This window comes from Cebus imitator, unplaced genomic scaffold (genome assembly GCF_001604975.1).
Source record: "Cebus imitator isolate Cc_AM_T3 unplaced genomic scaffold, Cebus_imitator-1.0 Scaffold91, whole genome shotgun sequence".
NCBI lineage: Eukaryota > Metazoa > Chordata > Mammalia > Primates > Cebidae > Cebus > Cebus imitator.
In genome coordinates this window covers 134282-143243 of record NW_016107406.1, presented here as the reverse complement: position 1 = coordinate 143243, position 8962 = coordinate 134282, and the positions used below count along the sequence as shown (strand labels likewise).

Sequence of the window (8962 nt, the reverse complement as noted above, 5' to 3'; positions counted from 1 at the left end):
GGCAATGGGGGAGAAGACCCCAAGCTTTCGTCAGACCTCCCAAGGACTGTGGGGACCCAGAGAAATGAGGCCCACCCGGGCCGGATCTGGCCACATAGCTGGCGCTCCTGAAACTGGCAGATTTGTCTGATTTCTGCGTCCTACTCTACTGACTCTGGGCACAACTGATCCTGGATCACCCCACCTGCAATGTCCTTCCTCCATGCGCCTGACCGAGCCGCTGGGCTGCCCCACTCGGAGTCCAGCCCAGAGGCCTCAGAGAAATCCTGGCCTGTCTGGGCTCAGAGGAGCCCACCTCCCTGAGAGTTAAACCTGGGCTAGCGCCCTGAAATCTCCGGGCTGGCAGAAGCCTGAGGGCCTTGCTGCTAGGCAGCGAGGGTGTGGGAAAAAAAGGAGGCAGGATGGTGGCCTCCGAAAGGGGAAACAAGGCGGCTGGTAGCTAGGGCACCCCACAAAACAGGCGTCTCCTGAGAAGCTGAGCTTATCCGCTGGGATTCCTGATTTATTTCATTATTAAGGAGAGAGGCATTTCCCTGAGAGGGTACTGGCAGTGACTGACGCCCCCCGGAGTTGTGCTGTGTGTAACACTACTGTAGGAGGCGGCCACTCCCACCCCACCTGGCTATCGCTCACCTGGCCCTTTCTTGCGTTGACTCACAAAGGAGCACCCAGAGCGTGGGGCATGACTAGCCCTGTAGGCCAAGCCAAACAGAATCCCGGAATGGTCCAGAATCTCCTCCTCCTGCTATCCCCCTGCCAGCCCTGTCCTCCAGGCTTCTCTTCCTATTCAGACTCTTCCTCATCCCACCACCTTCAGTAATAAAGTCTTCCCCAAATCACTACCCTCCCCCTGCCTCCCACCCCACCCTTCAGTCTCCCATTCTGGTTGGGGTGCTGAGGAATATTTCTTCAAATCCACACCCATCCGGCCCTGCACAGAGGCCTGAGTCTGCATGCGTCTACTAGACTTTTCAGGCTCACGTTAGGGAGCAAACGCAAGCTGCAGGAGCAAAAGGAGACCCTTCCAAATGCGTCGTGGCTCCTTTAAAAAAGCTGAGCAGGGCTTTTTTTTTTTTTTTTTTTTTAGCCGTATGACTATATTAGGTGACACGAAACTGCTCATTGCTCCTGTCATCGAGGCCCCTGGCCCAATGGTAGGCTGAGTCCCCCTCCTCTGGCCTCGTCCCGCCTCTCCTGCCCCTTGTGCTCGGCGCTACCTGCAACTCCGACACATCCAGAGCAGGCTGGCGGGTGCGCGGGCGGGCGGCGGCACCATGCAGGAAGGCTGCCAGGGGACGTGGGCAGCGCCGCTCTCTGACGCCCACCTGGCGCTGTGAGAGACTGGCGCTGCCACCATGTTCCCCAGCCCTACGCTCACGCCCACGCCCTTCTCAGTCAAAGACATCCTGAACCTGGAGCAACAGCAGCGCAGCCTGGCCGCAGCCGGAGAGCTCTCTGCGCGCCTGGAGGCCACCCTGGCGCCCTCCTCCTGCATGCTGGCCGCCTTCAAGCCAGAGGCCTACGCCGGGCCGGAGGCGGCTGCGCCGGGCCTCCCAGAGCTGCGCGCAGAGCTGGGCCCCGCGCCTTCGCCTGCCAAGTGTGCGCCTGCCTTTCCCGCCGCCCCCGCTTTCTATTCTCGTGCCTACAGCGACCCCGACCCAGCCAAGGACCCTCGAGCCGAAAAGAAAGGTGAGAAGGAAACATAGGTCCCTTTCTCCCCTCCCGGGTCGCTTTCGTCCCCAAGAAACTCAGGGCCAGGAGGAGGAGACACTCGCCCCTGGGCTGAGCGCTGGGCTCCGGCCCGGGTCGGTTGCGGGGCGGGAGAGGGGAACCCCGAATGTAAGATGCGTGGTTTGTCACGAGGGGTCCGGTGCCCCGCGTCCAATCGGAGGTTCAGAGGAAATGCTGGATTGAAAGGATCAGAAGCAAGAGACCAAAAAGTGTTCTTCTCCAGGCCTAACAAAGCCCCGGGCGGCTTAGGCTCTGCTCCTAGGTCTGTTAGGATATTGAGGAATCGGTTTATTGTAGACAGAACAGAGAGAAGTAGATAATCTTTGCTTTAAAATCCTTTGGATTTACGGATCTTTTTAAGGATCTGATGAGAGCCGCTAAACAGAAATAGATACGTTGCTCGCTAGACACACTTTTGCGTACAATTGGAGGAGGGTCCTGGAACCTTCTTTCTGCAGCCCACCAGCGACCAGGGTTTCTGGGGCCTTTCCTTCTTTGAGCCAGGAAAGTGGAGTCTGGGATCGAGGGCCTTGATTTTAGAATGGAATCCTGCGGACCCTCAGGAATCTGACTTCGCTTTATTTTTTCAGCTTTCTGACGCAGTCAGGGCGGAGAGGTTCCCTCGCGGAAAAGTTAGGAAATCCTGGGCGACCGCGGGCGCAGGGGAATGGACGAGATGAGTGCGGGATCGTCTGGCAGGCCTTCCCAAGACCAGGGAGGGAGGCCGGCCCCGCCGCAGAAAAGGGCCCGCTGGGAGACTTCACCGCCCTAGGGAGGAGCCCGGGCAATCCCCGGGAGGCCGCAGGCGCTGGGCGAAGGGCTGCTGCGAGTCAGGGGAGAATTCGTAGGTTTGTTGAGGAGCAGAGGCCTAGGAACAAATGCGGTGGGCACGGCGGCTAGAACTGATCACTACCAATTTGAGGAAGCCAGCAGGGCAGGTTCCAAGGCTGCCTGCCCACCCGCGGCTTCTTGAACACTGCAAACCCTGCGGCGGCCAGGCTGGAACCTCTGATCACCAAACCAACACCTCCTGGCCTTCTGTTTCTTGGATTCCTTAATTTTGAGTGAGGACTTGGCTTCTGTTCATTTAACTTCTCAAACCAAACTAGCCCTAATTCAGTTCACCCCAGAGCGCCACCCTGTTTTATTTTCTTTGCAGCCTGAATTTCTCAGTTGCCCTCTGTCTCCCTCATCAGGGTGTGAACTGCCCCGGGGGCAGAGACCTCTCGTTCTGTTCCTCAGCGCCTTGAGCTGAGCCTGACTTTCGACAAATGCTGAGACGACGGTGGCTCCCGGTGCACTTGGCAGAGTGAGCCGCAGCCAGCTGGGCGCTCCAGGCAGGACAGAGTGGCATCCGTGAAGGTCCCTTACCATTATTACGTGGCCCGCGTCGGCAGGTCGAGCCTCTCTTACCTAGCGTCTCTCTGCCTCTCTGTTCCTTCCCCTCAGAGCTGTGCGCGCTGCAGAAGGCGGTGGAGCTGGAGAAGCCAGAGGCGGACAGCGCGGAGCGGCCCCGGGCGCGACGGCGGAGGAAGCCACGCGTGCTCTTCTCACAGGCGCAGGTCTATGAGCTCGAGCGGCGCTTCAAGCAGCAGCGGTACCTGTCGGCCCCCGAACGCGACCAGCTGGCCAGCGTGCTGAAGCTCACGTCCACGCAGGTGAAGATCTGGTTCCAGAATCGGCGCTACAAGTGCAAGCGGCAGCGGCAGGACCAGACTCTGGAGCTCGTGGGGTTGCCCCCGCCGCCGCCGCCGCCTGCCCGCAGGATCGCGGTGCCAGTGCTGGTGCGCGATGGCAAGCCTTGCCTAGGGGACTCAGCGCCCTACGCGCCTGCCTACGGCGTGGGCCTCAATGCCTACGGCTATAACGCCTACCCCGCCTATCCGGGTTACGGCGGCGCGGCCTGCAGCCCTGGCTACAGCTGTGCCGCGGCTTACCCCGCCGGGCCTTCCCCAGCGCAGCCGGCCGCTGCCGCCGCCAACAACAACTTCGTGAACTTCGGCGTCGGGGACTTGAATGCTGTTCAGAGCCCCGGGATTCCGCAAAGCAACTCCGGAGTGTCCACGCTACATGGTATCCGAGCCTGGTAGGGAAGGGAAGCGCGTGGGGCGCCCCTGACCGATCCCACCTTAAGAGAGGGGCACTGACTCTCGGGGGGAGAAAGGGCTCCCCACACGACTCTCAGTGCCCTGGATTTCGCGTTCACTCCTGCGGAAACCTTGAAACTTTTTCTGTCCCATGCGCGTTTGTTCTTGCGCACGAGAGAGTTTGTGGCAGCAATTAGGCAGCCTGCAATGAGTGACCCTCCAGCCTGGTGTCTTAGCTCTCCCTCCAAGAGTGCCCTCCGAGAGTCCATGGGCACCCCCGATGGAACTACCAGTGAATTGGGACTGAGAGCCCGGACACGCGGGGCCTAAGATCCGGCCGCCTATTCCCCGAGCCTGGGCCGGGCGCCCGGGCCTTGGCTATCTCGCCGCTGCCCGCCCACGCACCCACCCACCCGCCCGTATTTATGTTTTTACCTATTGCTGTAAGAAATGAGGATCCTCTTCCCATTAAAGAGAGTGCGTTGACCCCGCACGTGTGCTTCTTTCAGCTTTCGGCGCTTCAGAAAGAGGAGAGAGGTGGCCGCTCCGGATTGGTCTCGGATCTCAGGCACAGGCATTTGCTGGGCAAATTGATAACACTGATACCGATAAAAACAACCCATGCCGGAACCATTCTGGTTCCGTGTCGGGCACTTTCTGAGATTGTGTCACATAATCTTCAGTAGTCCAAAAATATCCTATTTTAAAGTTCAGAAGCTGAAGGCTGGAGAGGTTTAACGACCTACCTGTGAGCAAATAGCCAGTACTAGAAGTCAGGTTAAATTCTGGATGTCTCACTTCAGAGACCCAGGTCACCTTCCCTGTGCTCCCAAGCTCCCCTCCTTGAACCCTAATGTGTGCCAGAGACCGTTCCGGGTACTGGGCATTAAATGGAGAGCAAAAGAACCTGTGTCCTCTGCAGCTGAAGAGCACCATGATCATCCCACTTAAAAGAACATCTTAGACCGTTTACAGATGGATAAGCCAAGAACCCAAGCCCTTGTCAAGTGTTCTCAGGCTCCTCAGCATGATGATAACCAAAATGGACGTGCATCCCGGGAACCCATGCCCCAGATTCCACATCAGGCCCTCATGCAGAGGCTGGGCCCCAGAGAGATGTCTGCAGACAGTGCTCACCTCCAGCTGTGGCGAGGCCCCATAAATTCACGTGGTCAACGGAGCCCCTAAACCCCAACCTTACTGATGTCCTTTCCTTAGGGCATTTAATTTCACCATAGTTTTGACCAACAAATGTTAATATTTTATAGATGAGAAAACTGAGGCTCAATGAAATCAAGTTAAAATCCTGCTTGTTATGGGACTTGCCTACTGCATGCCTCCGTGTTTTTTGGTGGTGGTTGTTGTTTGTAAAATAAGGTTAACAAACACACCTTGCTTTGAGCCCTGATCTCCCACCAGTCAGCAGGTGCTGGGACCTGACCTGTAGCTTCTCCATCGCCAGCCCCAGGGCCCTAGGAACTAACCCAGGATCTTTTTAAGATGTTCTTTCTAAAAGGGACCAAAGCCAGAGGGAGTTGAGGATTTGTTTTCTCACTGGATATGGGTTTTTCTGATATTTTGCCCAGGAAGCACTGAGTTGGAGGCCTGGGGCATTGGGGCATGCAGCTAAGAGCTCCCTGATGCAGCCGAAGCATTGCTTGTGGCAGCCAGGGACCGAGTGCTTCTGAACATCCCCCTGACTCCCAGTAAGAGTCGCCAGGCTGGCCTGGCACAACCAGGAGCTGTCCTACTGCCTCACCAGGAACCATGCAGCCCTGCCAGTGCCTGTATTGTCTCTCTGGGTAAGTGCCACCCACCCGTGGAAGAGGGGAGGATGCCAGGAGTTTCTAAGTGCTACCACTTGTCCATACCCAGTGTTGCCACTGGGTACAATAGGATACCAGGGAGCTGGAGTGCGAGAAGTCTACCATCGCAGGGGTCTGGACTGTGCTGTGGGAAGGAAGAGGAAAGGGCTGTGCTCAAGGCTTGGCTGAGTGGAAGAAGGGACCTGGAGGTCCAGGCCAGCTGGCAGCTGGAGAGGGCCATCAGGAGTGGGAGGGGTATGATCAGCTCAGCCCTGGCATTAAGCCTCCTGGGCCTTCAACCCTGCTGTGAGCCTTTAACACGTTCCTCTCTCAGCCTAATGGAGGGACACACTGAGGCTCCTCTGGGTTGCCAGACCAGCTCCCGAGCAGGACGGTGCTCTCCTGCTAGACAGCCCCAGCCCACAGCCCCAGCAGGCAGCCTAACTCACACAACCTGGAAATCCTTCTACCCGAAATCACCCACATTTGCTCTTAACCATATCAGTGTGGACTTGGTCCTGCTCTCGTTTGGGCCTTTTTCATCTTACAGGTGCCTGCAGTGACATTAGAAATAATATTTATTTCACTTAACGTTATACCATGAGGATAGCTCCATGATACCTCCCTCTTTATGTGTCATAGTCTCCCTTCGGGGACCAACTGAGTGACCCAGGATCTCCCGAAGCTTTCCCAAGGCACTCACAAAGGCTAACAGTGACTCGCTGGCATCTGCCAGCGCTCACCAAATGCCAGCACCCCTGACAAAGTGTATACAGGAGTTATCTCACCTAATCCATCTTCATTTGCAGACCAGGAAACTGAGGAGGTTACGTGGATGGTCAAGGTCATCCAGTCCCTAAGCGGAAACGGGAGCTGAGAAACAGACAGGGCACATACTGGGGAGCATGTTCCTGAAGCCAGAGCCCGCCACACTGCGGATGTCTCTCCAGTAAAGCTGACGCAGCCACACTGGCTCCCGGCCATGCTGAGCTACCCCAGACTCTCACCAAAGGGGTGAGGGTCTCAGGCTTCATATCCAGGCTTATGATGGGGCAGCTGTAGTTGCCAGAACTCAAGGAGGGGGCAGGGACTGCCCTTGCCTGGCCGGGGCGAGGCTTTCCAGCCTCGATGCTGAGTCAGGGAGCGAGGACTCAGGCCCGGACAGGGTCAAAAGTATCCCAAACTAACAATGCCTGGTGTTTACGTAGTGATCCCACCCCAATTATATCAGTGATATTTGTTTTGTTTTCAATTGTTCATTGTATAAACGAGGCATTCAGGGTAAGAAAACTCAACCAGCACAGAGGAAAGCAAAACAAAGGAGAAGCGTAGGGTGCCTCCGAGGTGGCAAAGCCACCTAGATGAGGGTGGTGCAGTCATGAGCTGTGCACGCCCAGGGCGCCAGGGAGGCACCTAGGAGACTCATTTTTATTTTTAATATATTTTAAAAATTGAATAAGCACACTCCACAGTTACAAAAATAACCGGAGATAAACAGCGATGTTAAAAAGAAAAAAATCGGGGAAGGGAGGTAGGTTTATTTTTAAAAGAGAGGGGGAAAAAAAATCAGCTCTGTGGTTCCTGGCAAAGGAGGGCCGGGCCTGGGCGTCCCCAGCACAAGAACCCAAGCCACCGACTTCCTCCCGGCTGCAGCCGCAGGGGCCCCGCCGTCCCTTCGTTTCCTCGGGTCATTCCCAGACCGCAGGCACAGGTTGAGCTCAATCAGACTAGCTCCCGTCCTTTTATTTTGTTTAGATTTCACCTTAAGTCGACGCCACTTTGTGTATCTAAATACCTGTACCTGAAAAGGACGCGCAGAAGCCACAGAGTTCCCCGCAGAGGTCACCACAGAGTCGGAAACTTCACGCGGTCCCTGGCGAGTGGCGCCGTCTTCCAGCAGCGCCGGCCGCCCGCGTCCTCCCGAAGCATCCAGGGCTCAGGCCTTGGGTTTCTCTGCTGCAGGCAACAGCCTCGTGGCCCCTAAGGCTTGCCGACCCCTCTACCAGGCTGAGCTCCCGGAGAAAGGGGCCTGTGGCCTGCATTTAATTTATCCCTCACGATTTACCGCGAGCCAGGCACTGTCCTGAAATCTTTACAAGTGAACCCATTTAATCCCCTTCTATACCTCTGGGTTCTCGTGCGGAAACAGCCGAATAATTCATTTTAAACCCAGAAAGGAGGAGTATGTGTCCCAGGTCACACAGCTGGTCAGTGTCAGAGCTTGGTTTCAAGCCCAGGCAGGCTGGTTCGAGAGTCCCAGGACTTAATGTGGTGCCATTCCCAGTTCAGGACGGGCAAAGAAATGTTTGTCCATTAAAGAGTACAATCATGATACTAGCTAACAATTCCTGACGATTTCTATGTGCCGGGCACAACCAATTACAAGACAAGCACGCTTATTCCCTTTGAGTCCGAGCAAGACAAGCACGCTTATTCCCTTTGAGTCTGAGAGGAATCTCAGATGGGATGGTGGCAGCTGGGACTCTGGGGGTGCGGCCTGACCCTCTTGCTGTGTCTCAGAGGTGTGAGCTCAGCCCAGTGGTGAACAGTGAAGAAACCGAGGGTGGCGCCCTCAGAGCGCCATGCTGCAGCCACAGCTGCATGGAATAACAGTATGGATTATTGCCTAACATCTGTTGGTGCTTACTTTGTGCCAGGCCCAGGGCTAAATGCTTACCCTGCAAATCTCATTCTGTCATTTTCCAAGGAGGAAATTGAAACCCCAAGAAGTTAAAAACATCACCTACCTGAGGCCACTTCAGTAGTGTGGAGTGGGGAAGCTGGTGCTGGAATCCAGATGGTTCCAAAGAGCCCTGACTCTTCAACCCACTCTCAGCGGCTCCCAAACTTGCCCAAAAACACAAACTACCTCGAGGTCAGGACCAACCCAAACCCCTGCCTGCCCCAGCTCCCTTGAACTGGACTCCCCAGAAACAGGGCCTGCGAAACTGCATTGGTGTCCAGGTGATTCTCATCAGCTGGCAGGTTGGAGAACCACAACCACCCCAGACTGCGCAGGCTCCAGTTCTTGAGGGCCTGGGAGAAACTGGAGTCAGATTTCCCCTCTCCCGGCCCTGCTCTTCTATCTCAGGGTCTCTGTGTGTTTGCTGTAATCCAGTGGCTGAGGCTGCTGCACAAGCCAGGTGGCCCTCAGGACCCCAGGCAGGAAAGTAAAATGACAGAGGTTGGGAGAAGGACTCTGGGACATGCCTGTCTCGGTCCAGACTCCAAAGCCATCCCTGTGGCTTGGGAAGCTCAGGTCCTGCCCGTGCTGCTTTGGAGAGAAGAGCAATTTGGGGGACTATTCAGAGACAGCCTATTTGTTCTACCCAAATCCGA

The 8962-nt window shown here is 56.2% G+C and overlaps 1 protein-coding gene across 2 annotated transcripts; it reads left to right on the top strand.

Moving 5' to 3' along the window:
- The first annotated feature begins 1115 nt into the window (after positions 1-1115).
- NKX2-5 (NK2 homeobox 5) lies at positions 1116-4304 on the top strand. 2 transcript variants are annotated; one of them, XM_017535094.1, is made up of 2 exons: positions 1116-1689; positions 3181-4304. In XM_017535094.1, the coding sequence occupies exons 1-2, from the start codon at positions 1356-1358 to the stop codon at positions 3819-3821; spliced, it is 975 nt and encodes a 324-aa protein (XP_017390583.1). In that variant the 5' UTR covers positions 1116-1355; the 3' UTR covers positions 3822-4304. The 2 variants fall into 2 exon arrangements, with proteins under 2 accessions (XP_017390583.1, XP_017390584.1); XM_017535095.2 differs by lacking the exon at positions 3181-4304 and adding an exon at positions 2928-3171.
- The last annotated feature ends 4658 nt before the right edge of the window (positions 4305-8962 follow it).

Coding starts and splice junctions, on each gene's coding strand:
- NKX2-5 (XM_017535094.1), top strand. CDS start 1,356: ATGTTCCCCAGCCCTACGCTCACGCCCACGCCCTTCTCAGTCAAAGAC. Junction 1,690..3,180: donor CCCTCGAGCCGAAAAGAAAG/GTGAGAAGGAAA, acceptor CCTTCCCCTCAG/AGCTGTGCGCGCTGCAGAAG.